We start from the raw sequence: 22,097 nt of genomic DNA, 5'->3' as shown, positions 1-22,097 counted from the left end.
TACTTATACTTAAATATATGCAAATGCCAAGAGTAGAAAACAGTAAGTGGCAGGAAATTAACCAGTCAGAAGTGAGAAAATTTATATAACAACAGTAGTTAGTGGCTAAAGCTAAAAATAGTAGCATGAATCATCAGAGGGAAAAAAAAAATAGTATGTGGCAGATGTATTGAGAGAGGAACAGAATATATGCAATAAAAGTTAAGAGCTGTGAATGTATGATAGAGCTCATAATAGCAATATGACAGTGGCAATAAAATTTGAAAGAACTCATGGAAATAAAAACCATAAATAATAAACAACACAATATCACCATTATTAGTAAATTAACAAAAAAATAATGTTATGCAAAACACCAAGGAAATAAGCAAAACATAGTAATAGAAAGCCTCTACAGTCTTTACTTACTTATTATACTATTATGGTCGTTAGGTTCTTTCAGTTGCCTTCGTCCATAATCAATTTTTTTCTTTTTCATACTCTTTCTTTTCCTTTTAATCTTTATAGTTATATATATATATATAATCTTATTTTGTAATTTTAAAATTAATCATACAGAAAGAAAAGAACTTACATATTCTGGTTTCATTTTTTTATCTCCACCCCTCACTACTGTTCGTTCCAACTTATCTAATAAATTAATTATATATTCATCATCCTTTAACCGTAACTCTTCATTGATGATTTGAATATCTCGAATAGGATTCACATCACCTTCCACATGGGATACATTGTCATCTTCAAATACTCCTGTTAATTAAATATCTATTAATTTTAACTTCCATAAAACTACTAAAATATTCACAGTAATGTAAAAATGTATGTGCAATTCAATTTCCTATTAAAAAATAAGAATTATCTATATATTGTATTATGTCTCTGTATGATAATACATTTATACTGTGTTTTTTATAGTTAGCCCAACTGTACAGACCACTTAATTGCATGGTAAAATATCTTGCAAGCAAGGAATGTAACACTCCTTTTAACACAGGTCTTGAAATTTTGGCAAACACTGAAATCAAATTAAGCAGTTAGTACCGAGACGTATTCCAAATTTTTAGTCAGCCATCCTACATTTTGATAATTATTTGTTGGTCTATGTTACAATATCGCATTGCCATGAGGCCTTGAGTTAGCATAAGCATTAGTAGAGGCATATGATGCAAGAAAGCAAGTTTATACAGCATCAGCCAAAAAAAAAAAAAAAAAAAAACCTTCCCATCTCCATTGGCTCCAAAACTTTATCTAGTTCTTTCTTGAATTTATTTATGCTACCAACTTCCACAACGATAGATGGAAGTTTGTTCCAGCAATCAACTACCCGCTGGCTAAAGGTAAATTTCCACATATCTATTCTACAACTGTCTTCCCTCAATTTGAATTCATGCTCCCTCAGGTTTGTAATCTGAGCAAGGGGAAGAATCCCATCAGCACTGAGCTTGCTCAAACCATTCCAGGCCTTATGCACCTCAATCAGATCACCTCGCAGGTGCCTAGTCTTCAGACACTGCAATTTGCAGAACTTAAGCCTTTCTTAGTAAGAGGACCCCTTCTCTACACTCGTTCTAGCAACTCTACATCCTTCCTATAATGAGGCCTCCAGACCTGTATGCAGTACTCAAGGCGTGGCCTGACCATTGTCTTATACAAAGGGATAATCACCTCCATTTCCCTACTAGCAAAATTCTTGTATATCATTGACAATACCCCATGACCTGCTCTGGCAGCCTGTCTGCACTCCTCAGAAAATTTCATCTGACTGCACAATTACCCCCACATCTTTTTCATTCTCTACCACCCTGAGTACCACATAGTTGGTATGTTTCTCTGGGGTTACTGCTATCCATATGCAGTACTTTGCATTTGTCAATGTTAAACTTCAGTTGCCACTTCTCAGCTCACCTGCACAACTAAAGTTCATCTAATTTATCAGTTCATGGCTGTATGCGTGTGGTTTGTTGTATTCTCACAAATTTGTGGCTTTTGGTTAATATTTTAAGCTCATGTACTGAGTGTAGTGAAGTCACATTCAGTATGATTTTCTGCGTAATATTAAATATTTCACTTGCAGAATCGTTACCCTATGTATAACAGCATAAGAGCATCTCAAGAATTCTACAGTTCAAAAAAGACTAGTCTGAATTGCTTGATTTTGTGAACTACTGTATATATATATTTTTTTCTTGTATGTTATAAAAATTGATTATCTCACCCCTCTTACCATTAATTAGCAAACTATTATTTTCAAGCCAGATCAGTGTTGTCCATAATATTTCATTAAACTGCAACCAGATGCACTAGCTTTCTTTGAGGTATCAAATTCACATTTGGTATAGAAAGTATGGATGAGGGAGAATGTATGAGGTGAAGATGGGTAGGGGAGTTATCGAGAGTTAGATATGCAGATAATATGGCATTGGTGGCAGATCATTAATGGAATTGTATAAAAAGTTCTAATTACACTCTCTCTGAACCACAGGTCAGAGAAGTTTACAACTCAATCATTCTGACAAGTATACAATCATTTAACTGTATTTAGCAGTCACACAAATTGCAACCATGATCAACTCAAAACACGTGCTAATCAGCTATAGAGGAATGTTCACCACCAATCACAGCTGCTTATTAAATTTTTGAAGGGCACCACATACTAGGAATAAACTCCCAAGTGGCCCCATATTAATTACAATAAGTTAAATACAGCTAATCCTCGTATAGCACGGTAGCTAGGTTCCTATAAAACCTTGTGTAGTGCAAAACTGTGTTATATAGGACGAAAAACCAGTAGAAAAAGGGGGATTACATTCCAAAAGCTATAAAAAAAACTATTTTTTTTTATAACTATCAGAAACTTAATTTTTATTAAAAATAGTAATAACTGAACAAACATCTTACAAACTATGAAACATATATGTCAGATAATGTACATTCATTTAATTTTCTTGCTCTTCATTGCTGCTAAGCACAATCAAACAAGAAAGTTTTCTCTGATGCAGAATATCTTCGCCATCTGAAATTTCTTCTGCTCGCTTTAAAAAATCCATAATCTGGGTTTAAACCTTCTCCTCCTACCAACTTAGCAAGTTCTACTATCACACTGATTTTGTTTTCTGTCGGTTCGACCATATTTCCTGAATGAACTGACTCTGGCCATATATTTTTCCAACGCACATTTAATGTTGATGGTTTTACTTCTTTGAATGATAAAGCTATGATTCCGATACAGTCCACAATTAAAAAATGTTTCCATGTCTCCATCACTCAATAGATTCTGAATCAATTTTTTTCCAAAATCCATTGTAACAATTTTCTGATGTAACGAGTTTTAAAATTAAATATAATGCCTTGATCTAATGGCTGAATTAAAGAAGTTGTATTAGGTGGTAGGAACATTACTTCAACATTTGGATGACTCAAAATCTTTTGGATGGCCTAGCAGTAGTAATAAAACTTTGATATCTAGATTTTTCACTTTAAATAGTTTTCCACAGCTGCCAGAAAACAATTTAAAAACCATTCTTTAAATAAATCGGCAGTTACCCAAGCTTTTTTATTTGCTTTCCAATATACTAATAACACATTTTTATTTACACCTTTCATTGCACGAGGATTAGAGGATCTATAAACTAGCATAGGTTTTATCATGTAATCTCCTTATGTGGTACTGCACATAAATAATGTTACATGATCTTTTGATCCCTCAAAACCTGGTGCAGTTTTCTCTTTTCTTGAAATGAACGTTCTTGTTGGCCATTTTTTTCCACCAAAGACCTGTCTCATGAGCACTGAAAACTTGATGTGGTGTGTATCCCTGCTTTTCCATAATTTTTTGAAATTCCTCTGAGTACTTCTTGGCAGCTTCATTATCAGCCAATGCACTTTCCCCTCGAATTCTTATGTTATGTAATGAGAAGTGGTTTTTAAATTGCTTAAACCAACCTTTACTGGCAATATACTCTGGGTTAATAGAGGATTCTTCATTTTCTTTTAAATGGTTAAAAAGTTTTGTGCCTTTTGTTTAATTACATTACTGTTTAACGAGATCCTTTTTTTTATTGCTATTGTCATTCCATATACTGAGTGCTTTTTCCATTTTCTTAATTATTGATGCTCTGGGAAGAGCTGTCATATTTGCTGAAATTAAAGATCCTGCAGCAACAGCAGTTGCAATTTTCTGTTCATTTTTCTTTATGCCCAGATTGTTGTTTCATTTAAATTAAAAATTTTTGCAATGTATGATAATTTTTACCCCTTTCTTAAGACGATCCAAAATTTGTATCTTTGATTCTAGAGAAATAAAGTTTCTTTTGAGTGGTACTTTTTTACTTTCCTTAAGGCATAATTTAGAGCTTGAATTTAATTCACAACAAAGAAATTATTCCAATATGGTTCTTAAGAACAAAGTATAGTAATACATACCCAAAAAGTTTATAAACGATCAAATAAAAATCAAAATAACCTTACAAAAACCGCAAAAGTAACGAACTGCATGCTTCAAAGTCACAATTTTTTATGGTCTCAAACAAGCACTATTTGTGCTAATGTACAAGTTAGCGCAATTGCATCATTTCTGTACATAGTTAACTACTTAAGTAGTTATAAATTGGCATCATTAAGTATATCTCATATTGTGAATACCTTCACGAGTTGCCATGATATTACACTACCTCGAATAAGTAATGCTTCACCATAGAAGAAGACTATTGTTACTTATTCTCAGCGGATACCATCACTCATACGCCACCGTTTCGGAACTTTTGGCTCCTCATCAGTGGGTGGGCAGGTACTTTGGTGTTGCCATGATGACAACTCAGTTGTGAAGTATAACTCCACAATACGAGAGATGCCTGATGGTGTGGAGTAATTTAGATTACAGAATAGTTTAGGCTAAAGCCTCAGATTACTATTCTGTAATCTAAATTATAACTCCGCACCATCAGGCATCTCTCATATTGTGGAGTTATACTTCGCAACTGGGTTGTCATCATAAACATCAGGGTACCTGCCCACCCACTGATGAGGAGCCAATAAGTTCTAAAATGGTGCCGTATGGGTGATGGTATCCGCTGAGAATAAGTAACAAGTTTTCTCCTATGGTGAAGCACTACTTATTCGAGGTAGTGTAATATCATGGCAACTTGTTTTGAAGGTATTCACAATTTGAAGGTATTAATATTGTGATACCTTCACTTGTTTTGAAGGTATCACAATATTAATGATGCTAATTTATAACTACTTAAGTAGTTGGCTACATACAGAAATGATGCAATTGCACTAACTTGTACGTTAGTTAACTCCCCACGTAACCTGAGGCTTTAGCCCTGAACCATTACGTACTACTTGTGCTTGTTTGCGATAGCACAGAACCTAATATGGGGATTTCTCAATAATTATTTTTTTGCATAATGATTAGTGAGTCAACATTACATTCACAAAAAGAATGAAAATGTTGAAAAATTACGTCCAACATAATAGGGTTCCCCCCAACAGAAAAGCTCAAACATACCATGTTACGTGAGGTTTGTCGCAATTCTCTAACCATGTTATATAAGTACCATGTTGTGTGAGGATTGCTGCAATTTATTAATCATGTTAGAGCAAAACCATGTTGTATAAGTTCCGTGTTATATAGGAGTTGCTTGTACAGTACATTTTGACTTGTTTATAGGAGAATTAGCATACCAGAGCAAAGTTTCCAGCATCCCCTCCCTCCCCATCTTCTTCATTCAACCCATGCACAGTACTAAAGGTTTTGATACCTTTCGTATTTGGGGTTTTTCATAAAAAAAAAAAGAAAAAAGCCTAACATCTTCACGTACATTCATCTGTGTAATAACTTGACTCTTAGGGGTGGATTTTCATGAAATGCTATAGTTTGCTTTACATAGGCTACCCATATACTGTAGCTGAAGCACAGAATATTATGTTTTTCTATGCATATTTTGTTTCATGCATAAAAATCATGAATTTTTGCTTGTTAATAACCATATTTATTAATGCGGTTATTATTATATTAATGTTTCTGCTGTTGTTATTATTATAATAACCGCAGGAGAAACATTACTTCATTAAATCACAGAACCTGAAATGCATGTTAATTCACAGCATGTGTTGTACTTCACATGCTGTTCATTATAAAGTATTGTAAAAAAAAAATTTCAATACATTAGGAGGTACGTGTAGTGAAGTGAAAACAATTACTTTTATATATTATTAATTAATCAACTAGAAATTAATTGTTAACATGTTTATTAGTTTCAATTAATTTAAGATTAATTAATTTAAGTAATTAGTTAAAATTCAATTAATTTAAGAAATAAAAATCTAATACTTTAGAACTGTAAAACACTACATACATTTAACTAACACTAGTTTTTGCATGCACTTTGCTGATGATGTTATTTAAATGCCATGCCATATGACTGGGTTCACTCCCTAATAACCATGTGGTATCAACTTGCCTATTTCATACTCTATTTGATACAGTATATAATAAATGAATGTATAAATAATCTATCCTAACATTATATCGAGTTTTAGGGAAAACAGTAATAGTAACAGTACTTGGCACATAGTGCAAAGAAGTCACAGGCTTTTGCTGCACTGGCCAAACAAAAAAAAAAAAAAAAAAAAAAAAAAAGGTTAGGAAATTCACCAAATTATATGCTTCCCTCCTCATATAGGTAACTATCCAGTTGACCTTTGAATTTATTAAAACTGGCATCCTCAACTACCTGCAAAGGCAACTTGTTCCAGCAATCAATGACTCACTGGCTAAAAGAAAACTTCCTACAATCTAATCTAAACCTCTTCCTCTGTAATTTGAATTTATGGCCACTACTTCTGGAATTCTTTATAACAGTGAAAATTCCACCTTCATTAATTTTACTAACCCCTCACAGAGCCTTATAAACCAAAATCAGATCACCTCTGAGGTGCCTGGTTGCCAAGCTCTGTAGCCCACATAATTGGAGTTTTTCCTTGTACAGTCGCCCTTTTGTCAATTTCCCAATGCAAGTTGCCCATCTTTGAACCCTTTCAAGAAGCTCAACGTCTTTCTTCAGATGAGGTCTCCACACCTGAATGCAATATTCCAAATGGTCTCACAATTTCCTGATACAGTGGAATATGATCTTCCTATCTCTAATGGATAATGTTCGATAAATCATCCATAGGACACCATGGACTTTCTTGGCTGCCTGTTTACGCTGCTCAGAAAACTTCATATCTGCCTACATTGTAACTTCCACTTCCAGATCCCTTTCTTCCTCTACTGTTTTTAATTCAACCCCACCAAGTGTATAATTTATTTTGGGGTTGCTATTCCTCAAGTGTAAGACCTTGCATTTCGCTGCAAGGTCTGGAAAGAAAATAAAAGAAAGAATTAGTTATAATTTCTATATTTAAAAACTTGCAGAAATAAATAAATGAAATAAACAATGAAATTTTCTATTTCACATAAAATTTAATAGGATTTTCCCCACAAAAGCTGATATGCTTACTATGATCACAGTTTATGGACATCATAATAATACAATCATAATCATAAAGTTTTATGACTACACTGAAAATTATAAAACAAATAAACTTTTAAATAACAGCTACTTTTTAATTAAAACTAGTGTAAGTTAAATATTTTTATAATATAGTCACATTAAAATATATGGGATTCCAGAAATTCTTGATACTTCAATTGCACCATACTTTAATTAAGACAATATGCTTTCATAAATTCTATATTCGAAAAAGAAATTCATGACTGACACTTCTTGAATATTATCTTTTTATTTCTAAGTCTGGTTTTGATAACATCTATGTTAATTGAATAAATTGAATTCAACTCAATTCTTGTATTTGGTTTCTTATGAGGGAGGATTCCCCCCCCCCCCCGTTATTATATACTGAAGGAGAAACACCAAACTATAAATATAAAATGTATCCAGTTGTATATAATATTATTCACTATACTTTTATGTATAGGGAATTATATTACATAAAGTTTATGTACCATGGCTAACCCTATGGTTTAACAATATTCCATGATGAACAGAAGGGCGATTTTAATAGTTATATCAATTTGGAAAATATTAATTGCCTGCATTCACTTTTCTATCATTACTTTCAATACAATATATAAGTCAACAACAGTATTTTACAGTATACTTAAAAAGACTACACAGTATAAAAGAATGGTAACACTTTAAGTAATGCAAGCTTCACATCCCTAGGCAAAAGTTTAGAAGAAAATTAATCATAGCATTTTTCTTTCTAACAACAACAGCAAAAAAAAGTGGTTTATATATAATTTTAATGTTGATAAACCATAAACTATATTGGTGGTTAAGCTTCAGGAGTTACTACTTGTTTTACTATATCTTCATAACGACGATTAGGGATGGTCAGTAAACATGATAACACGCTCACATGCTTGATAATAATATCCTCGGTTAAGAAAATTACATATATCGTGTCGGCACTCTTGTCCTTCGGGCAAACTGAATCAAAGCTACCGATTCGTTTAGGGCTCGTGCCAAGAACTTTAATAACCTCCAGTCAAAATTCCTTTACTAATGGTCAAACACTTCTGTTACTTGTTTTACAACACACTAAGAATATACGTTAGCAAATGAAGAAAGTATCAATCGTTTTAAAAACCCGCTAATAATCCAAGTAAAATGTATAACGGTATAATAAGGCAAAACTGATACCAATAAAGCAACGCGACCATTATTACTTAATGATATGATTTAAAGAATTATAAAAATATTCCAAGAAACAAAATTGATAATAATTAAAAGAAATACGGACAGTTCAAATACACTGATTTTATTACAATATACAAGTATATCAAACTGAACGTTCTTTTCCTTTTTTCCACATTTCTCTGAGAGCAAAATGGAATACCTAACACGTATACCATTTTGTAATCCGTTTCATAAAACTTTCCATTTCGAGTCCCGTATATATTTATATTTTCAGTAATCTTGAGAAATCAGGGACTGCATCATACAACTCAGTAAATCCATTTCGGATTGTGAACATACACTATATTAAAAATGCCAAAAAAACTAGTATCAAGGTCCGCATCTAGCCACGAACACTTTATTCAGCACCCGCATTCGGTTATTTCTTTAGTGAGCAATTTCACATCCTTCAGTTGCATACAAAACACATTTTCATTGTGCAACAGCGAATAATGACATTCTACCTATGTATTTATGGAGTTCGTAATTACGAAGATGTCGAACCATATTTTCTTGCCGGTCCATATTTATTCGTCTACTGAATTTTCAAGTAGAAACTCAATGCCGTTTGAGGCAATCACAATATTACTGTTTTGCGTTAACCTTCAGACCTACTAGACGTTACTATACAAGTAAGTGAGATGACGATAAACAGGGCGGAAAAGAAAACAACACTATAAAAAGTAAACAGTCACTTAAAAGCAATGGATATATTAAAATATTTACCAACCCCAAAGAAGCTTAGAAACGATTCTGTGGCTTGATTCTAAAATGGCCATGTCAATTTTTGTATATGCTGTTTTATAGTATGATTGAACCATTATTTTGATATATCCTTCTCATGCGAAAACAGCAGATAGCCATTTTAGAATCAAGTCACAGAATTATTTTATAAACACAGTATGCATAAAAATTGGCAATGGCCCATTCAAAAATAAGCCACAGAATTTTTGCAGTGTATTCAGAATTCAATCATGTGTCTTTGTAATGATTATTCACTGTTACTTCATTATCATACATTACGATAAGTAAAAAAACATTTAAGTGGGACGACTGAAACACAGTCAACTCAAACGCGTGTCGTGCTGCACTTCCGCTTTTAACTCAGCTACGTCTGGTTATACTACCAATTCAACTGATATCACTGTACTTATAATATTCTGATTTACAATATCAGTCGGATACTCTTGAAAATGCACCAATTACTTTATATTTAAAAATGAACTTATTAAATTCTGGTTAATATCCCAAACTCGATTCCCAGTTTAAGACTTTTCGAACGATAGATGATTTATCTTGCAGATGCAAAACTCGAAGCCAATATCGTGAACAAACCTATATTCAAGAACGGTTTTGAAAATGTATAATATAAGATAGATAACGTTATCATCTGTACCAGGGCAATTTTCATTTACTATTTATTTATTATTAACAGACCATTGTTTGATATTATTGTGTCACAGGATTTAATCATTATTCCGATATATTGTGTTTTCCAAGCGACATTTCGAACGGCAAACTGTAATCAGGCCAAGTTTGAGAACTGCACAAACAATCGCTATATTGACATCCTCCTATAGTGCAGCAGTCAGTCAGACAGACAACTGTTTCATAGCCTAGTTGTGCACGAAGGGTAAACTGCTGCTACATCATGTTTGTTAATTAAGGAAGGGCGCGTCCGAGATGTAAAACGTTTTATCCTTTCTAGGCATTTGTGTCCAAAAGGATGTTTAAACGAATCTTTGAATGCTGTCGAGGAGGGTCAGTACCCCTCCTCCCCGTCTGTCTGCGCCCCAGTAGATAGACAATTATGAAAAAATAAAATCAGTACCTGCTTGGTCAAAGATTCAAGAGATGTTTCAGTACAAATTAAGTCAGTCAGCCTCTCTTTGGAGTTTTTTTTCTGGTCCGTGTGACTCGATATGTTCTGTCCTGACTTAGTAATCATTAGGGAATGACAGCCCTATGATTACTAAGTCAAGAAGGATTAATGATCCCTGAATCAACAAGATCGTGGAAAATACTGAAGCAGTGTTCATTCCTACAAAACTATATTTGAGAGGTTCATAACAATTATTGAAACAGAAGCAACAGATGCAAAAACAAAATAATAATGATAAATAAACCTTACATAAATCAATCCCCACAATGCAACAAACAACCACCATTACAGGTGAAATGTAAGCTATTTTATACCAGAAAATAATATGGAGCTATAAATAAGCTGAAGCTAAATAGTATGTCTGTCTGTCCAAAATCTTATAAACGTAAGATCAAATTTGATACAGAGTACAAAAGTTATGCAAACCAGAGTTAATTTTCATCTAAATTTAGTTACCATGTAATATCATAAGATTTTCAAGAAAAGACTAATTTGTCTCCCCCTTATTTACAATTTAAATTTAATCAGCAACGTTTTAACCACACGTAATATTATAGTGGAGTAGATCTCAATGTAAACGCTGCATAAATAAAATCATATTGTGAAAGCTAATTTTAAAAATTGATGCAGGGTCGTGATCGCATTGTCTTGAAGTTAGAAAAATTTAATAGTTGAACATTAAAACCGTAACTTAGCAATACTTATTTGCACTCAGTGGAGGAAACCAGCCTGGATTTCGCCAGTTCATTAATTGTAGGTTGACAATTAATGAATTGTCAGAAATTAGTAGCTTAAAAAGTTACTAATTTCTGAAATCATTATCAGAGTAGAATTCCAGTTATCCCAAAATTTCAATTATTCAAAATATTTTCTTTTATTTTTTTCCCTTAATTTAAAAATCAAAGAAACTGGCATTTATTTCCGTATTTATCAATAGGGCAACCAAAATTTCTCTCTTAGAGCAAGTCTGTCCAACTTCTGACCAGGCAGAAAACCAAAGCATACCTTAGGCGCTCGTAAGGTATGCTTTGGTTACCATGTAATATCATAAGATATTATGATATCTTATGATATTACAGAATACAAATCGCGCTCATACGTTGCAAAAAAAAAAAAAAAAAAAAAATGTATGGCCCGTTGTCAGCTGGTTTGTTGGCTGCAATAAAGCAGTTACGATGAGGTTGGGGACAGTTCTCGCTCCTTGGAGAAGCAGTGGAATGCAGAAGGAACTCATAAGAGGACCAGTGTCAGAAACTTCTTTTATAAGAATTTTAAAATACATGAGGCAAAGTTTATATTCTAAAATCATTAAGTCCTAAATTATGATAATCCTGACAGGAGAAGGAATCTGATGAGACTTTTATTTATTGAAAAAAAATTCCCCAACAAATAGATAGACATTTGCTGCAGATTTAATTCCTGCAGAATTTTTTCCTATGAGTTTAACTGAAAGAAAAGGCTGTAAACTAGACTTTCAGACATCACTGAAAACATTCGCTGCTGAATGCTTTAAATTATCTAAAATTAATCATGCGCTAACGACAAAGTACGTAATGACTTTTACGTATTGAGACAGTAGGTTAAAGATTAGTCACCACAACACCATTCGAAAAATAACGTTCGAAAATATTTGTTTAGTTATAATTTTTTTTTATTTGTTTGTTTAATCAATGATATGTAAACCAGTTTTTACCATTGCTATTGAAATAAAAGTGTTAAGTGGCTTATGATTTGTCCTGTATAAATACATTTCTAGGAGCCATTCGGTTAGATAACCCAAATTACAATATTAAACGAACGCCAAGTTGTTTACAAGAATATACTCATATCATTCGAATATCACTCGATTATAACATTCGAATGAACACCACTGTATTTTCACAAAAATGACCAATCATTTATATATATATATATATATATATATATATCAAGTCGGCCTTTTAAATATCACAATAAGCACGAAGCATGTTTGTAACTAGCTATGGGCATAATCGAAAGATTAGTAATAGAGAGATTGCAATAACCGAAAATAATCTCTTTTCTATATCCATCGCTAGTTACAAACAGTGGTATTCGAATTCTGTCACTCGAGACATCGTTGGAGTTATACTATATTCGTGGCACGTCTGAATGAAGTATTTCTTAATGTCAAGCCAAGGATAGATCCATAGGGGATAATTATCCGCACACCATAATTATTCTATTCCAAAAAAGCATATCGTATGTTATGCTTCAGTATTATATATAAATAGAACAATTTCATATACCCCCCCCTTCAAAAAAAAAAAAAAAAAAAACCGAAAAACAGAGGCTGAATCCATTCTTGTGTAGAGCAGAGTCAAGCAAAAGTATAGTGCATCAGATGCGAAACACTGGGCCTGAAGTTGGATGTCCAAAACATTTGTTAAATGGTTACAACAAAACGTAGGGTAGCCTCAAACAAACTGCATAGTTACGACGAAAACAATCTTTTTTCTGCACAGGAATGGTACAGATAAGATAAATAGTTCCATGACTTTTCCCTCTTTATGGATACAATATTAGGAGTATGTATTGTACTCTGTTGTATACAGATTATTACATCCCATATATATAATAAAATGCAATGAAATAAATTTGTTTTCATTGCAACGTATTGTATAGTGTCCATTAAAGTTTAACTTAATAATTTTGCTTCTAGTCGTAAAAACACCACCTGTGTCAATTTTCAACCAGACAGACAAGCTTCGCTGCCTTCAACTATGACGTTGATTTAGAGCATCTCAACTTATATTAATGATTAAAGTGAAATTACAGACTGTATCATTCTTTCGGGAATCGACTTTTAGAAAGGAAGGCTTCATTTTTATATAGACACTGAGAGAGAATGTATCATCCCGTTTCTATAATTCTAACCAACTTCAGATGTAGTTAGCATTACACATCACGCAATCACATTTACGAACGTATGGAATTAAATAGGAACCGGCATAGCATGGTTTGTTACATTAACGATCATTTTCCATCCTAATGAGCAGTTACCATGCTGTGCACATAGCAATAATTCATGAGCAGATTCTAGCCAACTAGATGTACCTACATTCTTAATATGACAGGTAGGTTTAACTTCGACAGAAAAGACAGACTAAAATAGGCACTGATCGACTGTGAATTCTTACCATGTGGAGGGGGGGGGGAAATTTTTGATGGAAAAAGTAAAGTACAAAAGAGTGATCCTACTTTTAACGGAATTACTATACCTCAACACTATTTTGATCTTAATAACAGCATCTGAAGTGCAAGGGCTTTATCGGAAAAATCTGGATTTACTCAGGTTGCCAACCGATTTACATCCCAATTTACAAATGCAAGTCCCGTGTCCCTCATTGTGTTAAGCGGGGCAACGACAATTTCATTTTCAACTTTTTATCGATTGTTATATCATCGATTAACTTAACAGAATTCATTCAATATATTATTCATTCTATCGTCATGACCGAGTGGATTTGTAATTCGAAAGTTAAATAGGCACAGGGCCAGATTTACACCAAATAAGCCATGGCTTGGGCCACGCTATCTGAAAGAGACCTCACCGTTTCCCTTTTTGAAGGTAAAAAATGCATAATTTAGAGGCCTCTTCTATGCTTTTTCTTAGGATCTCAATCATGTCTAAATGCAGCCCTGAACAGGAAAAAGATGTAAAGTGCATTACAGTATTATGAAAATTTATTTTTGTTTAAATAATTGTTTTTTCTTTGTTTCTGCTTAAATATTTGTTAGTTTCGTTGATGATATGTAAAATATACATGCATATCGAAAATTAAATAATATTCCAGCGCACAAAATGCTAATAATCCTACAACCGAATTAAAGGCATGTGCTTAGAATTAGAAAGACATGAATCGATACCAGATACAGTAGAACCCGGATAAGAAATTCCAGCATAAGAAGTTTTCCCCTGTACAAGGTTTGGTTTCTTAAGTCCCAATTTCACCTCAATCTATTGCAATGTATTATTTTCCAGCGTAAGAAGTTTCCCGCATAAAAAGTTGTAATAAAGAATACACAGTGTATAATGACGTTTTCCCACTTAATGCGTTTTTTTTTTTTTAAATATAGAAATTCTTTATTTTTAATATTAAACAATATAAACATTTGGTAATCGAACGAGTTATTGCCAAGCATAATTTTAGTTCGTAGTAAACCACAGAAGTAGATGAAATGGCATCGTTTTTTACATTTCATACTGTGAATGTCTTCACAACGAGTTGCCCTGATATCGCACTACCTCTATTACGCAACGCTTCACCACTGAGAATTTACTCAGGTTGCTAACCGTAATGTTACTTTTCTCCAAAGCTCTTCTTTTTTTTTTTTTTTTTGTTAGTTGTTGGCGCATCGGCTTCTGTGGCCATAATGCACCTCCCAAAGTTTTTGCATTTTACTCTGATCCAAGCCCGAGGCGGGATTCGAACCCGCGACCTTTGGGTTGCCAGGCAGGCACTTTACCCACCTGGCTAGCCGGGTCGACCCAAAGGAGCTCATCCTTTCAACTTGGTAATGAGTTTAATGATCAGAATTTTAAACAATTAGAAATTCTCAGTTTAAAAATGTTTCCCATACATAGAGTAAAATATTCATAAATTCTGAAATAGTACTTAAAAATCGTCTTTAACTTATGTATGTGTATCTTGACATTTTCATTTGTGTAATTAATATTCATACCCTTAAGTCATTTTCCCTTCTAAGAAGTTCTAAACCTTCAGTCCATTGGAAAACATCTTATTCGGGTTCTATTGTATAATATTTTTAATAAATATGACTGTTGTTCACTTTTTAAAACCAGAAATTTTTTCCATCTTCATCAGAAGAAAACAATTCACGAAATTCATCGAGAGTTATGTTTTCGAGGTTATTTCTTTTAGTAAATCGCACCTCCACATATTTACACAATAACCAATATTCAGTACAGTGTTAAACAAGTAGCAAGGAATTGGTCAGTTACATAATCAAAGCCACCCTGTACGCATATAGCATCAATAAGAGCAATAGCATGTGGTCGCCTTATACTACACAACTGTAGCATAACGTAGTGTAACATGCCCTACTACATAACTGTATACGTTTTCCGCAGTAGCCGAAAGATTTGTCCCAATTGTTCATTTTACAGGATAGCACATTGCTTTCAACGTCACTTCCTTGGCGTAATTTCCTTCTGGAATGTGCCCCAGAATTCCGCACCGTATCACGATTTCGAGATTTGAAAATATAGTAACAACAGAATCTACGAAAATGTGCATATCAATTATGCACATTTTCTTTGTGCATAGAAAACTTAAATTTTTGCACAATTTTCAGTAAACAGTTTTGTATTGGTCCAGCATCTTTCTTTTTTTTTTCGTTTGGTGGGACTCCTTAACAGTTAAAAACGGTACGTGTAAAATGTATTAATACATTTCACGCTTTTTATCTAAATAATAAAAACGAATATAGTAAACCTGCTCCAGAAACCTCTGAATTATAACAGGGTCGGATCTAAGATTTCAGCACTAGGGCACATCAAAAATAAGTAAAATCTGTAATACTGGAGAGGTGTACTAAACTGCTCCCCCCCCCCCCAGCTTCTAGGCAAGCTAGCGAAACTTATTAGCGCTTTCAAAAATTGACGCTATAAGCAGCTGACAAACATCTCGGAACCGTTTTCATAATTAAATTATAAAATGAATAATTCAAATGATAGCATTCCTCTGTAGAATTGTGGACATATCAAAAGTTATAATTTATAGTGGTCGTGTTTTTTAATGGAGGGAAGAAGGGAAAATGGCGCCATAATATACGAGGGACGTTCGAAAATATCGTGGCCTGGGTTCTGAAGATTTATTTGAGGAGCCTGGTAACATGTTACTTTTCAACATAGTCAGTCCCCTTTGGAGTTAATACACTTTTGCCGCCAATGCTGCAATGCGTTGATTCCAGCTACGAAGAGAGTTTCATCCAGTGTTGCAACGACTTCACTATCGGTAGGAAAATGTATGGCAAACGTATTTTTTTTTTTCGAATTAGGAAACAGGTGAAAGTTCGATAGTTCTAGACCTGCTGAATATGGGGAATGGTCCAAGATTTCAAAGCCGCACTCATGCTTTGCAGACATGATGTTTCACCAGGCATTGTCCTGGTGAAACACCACTCCTTTGCTGAGTTTTACTTGACGTTTGTCTTCCATGTTGCCACGCAAACATCTGCGTAACATGCCCCTGTGAATGTCTGGCCTTTCTGGAGGTAATCTGCTAGCAACACTCCATCAACGTCCCAAAAAACCGATGCCATAACTTTGCCAACAGAAGGAATCGACTTGGCTTTCTTTGGAGGAGAGAAGAGCTGTGTTTATACTTTTTAGACTGCTCCTTCGTCTCTGAATGAAATTACTGAACTGGCCCACATCTCATCCATAACCACAAACCTTGCAAGGAAATTTGCTAGATCTGCCTGAAAACGATGCAAATGTTCACTTGACTTATCAAGTATTGTCAACAATACTGGGACCCATCGTACTGACTCTTTCATAGAGAGAGAGAGAGAACACCTGTTATTATGTGGTACACGTTCAGATGAGATACCCAAAACACTGGGAATATACTGAACTGTCGCTCGTCAATCAGTCATCAGATCATGCACACTATCAACAACTTTTGGAGTGATGGACTTCGTAGGTCTTTCACAGCGTGAGTAATCTTCCAGGCTCTCCCTCCCTCATTTAAATTCTTCCGCTCACTTCTTAACCATGGAATAGGAAGGAGCATCCTCTCCAACGTTGTAACCATATCCTCACGAATTGCCTTTGGCGTTAGTCCCCCCCAAATATTGGATGACTGCATGGTGATTGATTCTGTCCATCTTTCCTCATTAACACAACTTTGTTGACTTGAGGACCTGTAATTAAAAAAATAAATAAATAAAAAAAGACGTTATTGAAACTGCATGAAACTTTATGCAGAACTTTTTAACTTTGTACCACTGCCCTTTCATACTCAGGCCACGAAAATTTCAAACGCCCCTCCTATACATATAATTTTTTTCCTAACTGCATAACTACAGCAAAAAACTTATTGGAGAGTTATTCGAACAAACATACCTTATCTAGATTCCACATCGCGTTGCAGCAGGGAATATAAGAGGACAGTACCAAAAAAAAAAATAAAATAAATAAAATAAATCGTATTTTGATCAGTAAGAAAGGAATTCATATATTGGCTTTAAATTTTAGTTACATTCAATGCAGATCTTTACTTGCGCAAAATGAAAAAATAGATTACATGGATCACATTCATATCAGATTTTGGGCATTATACACCGGGGGGGGGGGGCACATACAATCTGTCGTAATCAAAGTACAAACTTTTTTGACAATCCTTAATCTGAAATGCCTACACATCCCAAAGATTACAGGCATTCCGCGCATTAACAGGAAATTCCTCCTTAATGTATAGTTAAATTCGAAAATGCTGCCTAATAGGCGGTCAACCCAACTCGGGAAGTAGAAGTGGATGAAATTCCAAATAATGATATATGAAATAAGCAGACAGCAAAAATTGGTCATCTGCCCAAAATGAAAATAAAATCTCTACTCTAGCATAAATCTTTGAGGTAAGGTTGCGTGTTTCTGTTTCGTCATTATTTCAACTCAAAACTCAAGTTTTTTTCCTCACAGTTTACTTCTGTTTGTTCACATAATAGTAATTTTCCCAAAATACAATTTGGCCTGTGAACACACTATACAGACAAAATACATACAGTACAATATGGCGCTTTAGATGATAATACGCTTTATAAATATTAACAGCTATCTCAAGCCCACAGAAACTAGTTTCATGACAAACTGTATACAGGATTCAGAAAAGGGCCCAATAGTGTGTTCTTCTCAGTGTCCAACTGGAGAGCCCATCTTACTTGATGCAGACAACGCTGTCTCCAGAGCTAAGGGACTAATGTTCTCTTTACACATGAAGTGAAATTCAGTTCTGAAACATGCTCGGCGGTCTCATTTGGGGAGAAAGCGGTACATGCTCCCTTCTCTCTAATTCTGACATTCTGACTGTAACAGCCTGATGGTCCAGGTAAGCATCATGTTGAACATCTTCATCAATCTCCACATCTATGAGTAAAGCACCTTGACTGCTCAGAGATACAGGGACAGCATCATTGAGCCGTATGTGAAGCTTTCATAGGCCCAAAAGTCCATTTTTATTAACGATAATTTTTCAGATGGAGTGGCCAGTCAGATCTCTAAACTTGAATCCGACTGGAACACGCTAAGAAACAAATTGGGGCACGTCGACTGCCTCGCAAAGTCTCCATGCTAAGATCTGTGAGTGCTAATATTGCGCACAGCATTGAATAAATAAATAAATAAATTTTCTCTTTATACTCCGGGACGACCACACGGTCAGAGGAGTTCACAAGGTAGAGAGCATACAAGAAACAGCACCGTATTCAGCATTCAGGGGATTGAACCCGGGTCACTCAAGGCACGTGTACTTATGCAATCGCGCGCATGACCACTCGGCTACGGCGGCCTCTATAAATAAATTTTCTGTTTATACTCCGGGACGACCAAACGGTCAGAGGGGTTCACAAGATAGACAGAATACAAGAAACAGCACCGTATTCAGCAGTCACGGGCTTGAACCCGGGTCACTCAAGGCACGTGTACTTATGCACCCGCGCGCATGACCACTAGGCTACGGCGGCCTAGTATTGCCTGTGGTGAACGCTGTTTGGCTATCGATGATAATCATACTGATATTTTATGGTTGTAACTTAACTTTTGGATACTATTATATAAATTATTATTTATTTATTTATTTATTTTTTGAATTTCGTTCACATAACAGCTTTTAAGGAAATTCTAATAGATGTTAATGGCCTAGAGGTTTTCTTAATGATTTTGGCCTCGGCCTTGCAAAAGTCCAATATGGCACCACGCATTTTCCGGAGAAGCGTTTACAAATTTTAAGTACGGAATCCGAACAGAAAGTTAAACAAACATTCTCACACTTCTTATTTGTAACATGCCTACTTGGACGAGCCCTTTTATGTAAGCCATGCTGCCCCCCGCCCCGAGTTATTTTTTTTAATAACTCGGGGGGGTTTACAATTTACATTTTTTTTTTTACACATATTTACACACCATATTTACAATTTATTACATGTTTGTTTTTATACAAATATACTGCCCATTGTTTCGCACTTTTAATACTCAAGAATTTGTTCATCTCATTCATCAGACAAAAAGAGTTCATGGAATTTGGCGGGAGTTATGTTTTCGGGTTCTCGAAAATTAAACTTTCATGACTGTCAATCTGCACCACAGCACAAAATATACAACAATGAATGACTGTTATGTAATCAAAGTATCCCCCGTAGACGTACAGCATCAATAAGATCGACCTCAAGTCATCACTTATGCCTGTAGGTTTCAATCCCATGACCATACGAGTACACTTACCGTTTTCTTTACAGTTTACTGTGCAATGTAGCAATAAACGTGAAAATGTGAACTTTTAAAAGACAGATGAGCAGAAATAATTGAATTGAAAAGATAATGGTTCTAAATGTAATTTCATTACGTGTTAATGCGAAAGAAGGTTGGGGAAGAGAAAGAGAGAGAGAGAGAGAGAGAGAGAGAGAGAGAGAGAGAGAGAGAGAGAGAGAGAGAGAGGAGAGAGAGAGAGAGAGAGAGAGAGAGAGAACCCATAAAAAAAAAAAATTAAAAAAATAAACAGCCGTAATTTAAAAATAGATAATGACTATAGCGTTAAATATTAAAAGTTTTAAAAAAGGTAAGACAATGAAATTTTAAAACGTAAAGAGCTCAATACTACTGCCAAGAGAAAAAAAAAAATGAATACTGAAATGGTCGTAATATCTGATAATTCTAATCATAGTAAATTCAAAACTTAACACTTTTCGTATAAATTATAATCTCACTTAAATGTTACCTAAATCGATTTTCCCCCTTCTAATTCGTCTCTCCGAACGCAGAATTCACACGAACTGTATTGCCTAGCGTATTGATACAAACTCATTTCACCTCTTCTGTACCACAGTGCCTTTAAATTTTGTAGTAAAAGTATAAATGCTGAGCGTAAAAAGTTTTCACCAGGCAAACTATTTTACGAATTCGTATATCATGATCGTGGTTCACGCCCCTTGCTCATTTAAATTTTGATGTGACCTATTTTCGTATAGTCATAATATGTGTAAAAATGCGAGATTTACAAGATTACATATTAGAATTTCATGAATATGCAATAGCACGTCAAAACAATTCCACATGTTGCTCTAACAAAGTTTTTTTTTTTTAAGCGTGTATACAATGAAGGTATGTTAAACTTGCTTTCGTCTTCCATCAGAATTGCTTTAAAATATTTGGATCTTTAATTACTAGTTTAGTATACGAGAAACGTCTCTCAAGTTCCTTCAGATTCCTTCTCAAGCTCCTTCAGACAGCGAAGAAAAAAAGCATACGTGACATGACAAATTGGTAGAATTATAAGTACTTTGAAAAAGGACATTTTTCCATAAAAATAATTGCCATTAAATTCAAATTTGGGGGGGGGGGGGGGTATTCCTCCTCTAAGGAATTAATAAATTAAAACGACCGATTTAAAGAAGAAAGGGAAGTAAAAAAAAAAAAAAAAAGACCATGATTAATGAAAACAAAACAAGCTACTTCTGAGTAAAAGTGCATACCGTTAGAACAGTACACTGCATTAGTTTCACAACATAGCTTTTAAGATGTGTGTTAAAGAAACATCAAGCAGAAGTAGGATGGGGGGAGGGCAGGGGGTACGGAAAAATCCCTCGCTAGCTAGTTCCGACTGAATCGGCCCGTAACCTATCTGTCAGGGTGGTAAACAGCAGTGGCTAGTGACCAGGCCCAGTCCAACACCCCAGCCAGAAGAGGTGGACCTACAGAGCACGTGACTCTCATCACGAATTATTTCCAGCAATTAAATGGTGATCTCGGTGGCCCCAGAGTGCCGAGTCGCTGGTATCCATCATTGCCCGCACCCTCCCCTGGCCTGTCAGCCAGCCGAGCTCGGCGACTCTACCCTGTAATCTGTTCCTGACAGGTGAGGAACGATTGGCTGTCCAAGATGGATGACGCCGGCTCGGGGCACCCGTTTAATCATTCGTGCAGATATCTGCTGCATCTCCAAGTAACGTGGGTCAAGCTATCGCCTTGCGTGTAGCATCCATAAGCCACCACAACCACCGCAGACACGATCTACGCAGAATACGACAGTCGGACGCGTCGGTAGTGGCTGCATTCCATCCTGTCATTATGTCCTCCCCCATCCACCCGTGAGGTTGACAGAATCATGATTCGGATGGCGCGCGCGTGTGCATACCCCCACCTACTATTCGCATCAACAGCAATCAAACAACACTATTAACTTTTTTTTGTTTCCATTATATATATATAA

The 22,097-nt window shown here is 34.9% G+C and overlaps 1 protein-coding gene across 1 annotated transcript in view; it reads right to left on the bottom strand.

Annotated features, from left to right (window-relative positions):
• Positions 1–22,097, bottom strand: part of LOC150082216 (obg-like ATPase 1) — a 333,082-nt gene that overhangs the window by 106,892 nt on the left and 204,093 nt on the right. The window contains exon 6 of the mRNA XM_090380053.1: positions 575–750. Coding sequence (XP_090236179.1) covers positions 575–750 — 176 coding nt within the window. The remainder of the gene's footprint in view (positions 1–574; positions 751–22,097) is intronic.

This window comes from Mastigoproctus giganteus, chromosome 8 (genome assembly GCF_048544385.1).
Source record: "Mastigoproctus giganteus isolate SK-2022 chromosome 8, ASM4854438v1, whole genome shotgun sequence".
Taxonomy (NCBI): Eukaryota; Metazoa; Arthropoda; class Arachnida; order Uropygi; family Thelyphonidae; genus Mastigoproctus; species Mastigoproctus giganteus.
The sequence above is the reverse complement of the archived record's forward strand: the minus strand, read 5'-3'. Positions and strand labels throughout refer to the sequence as shown.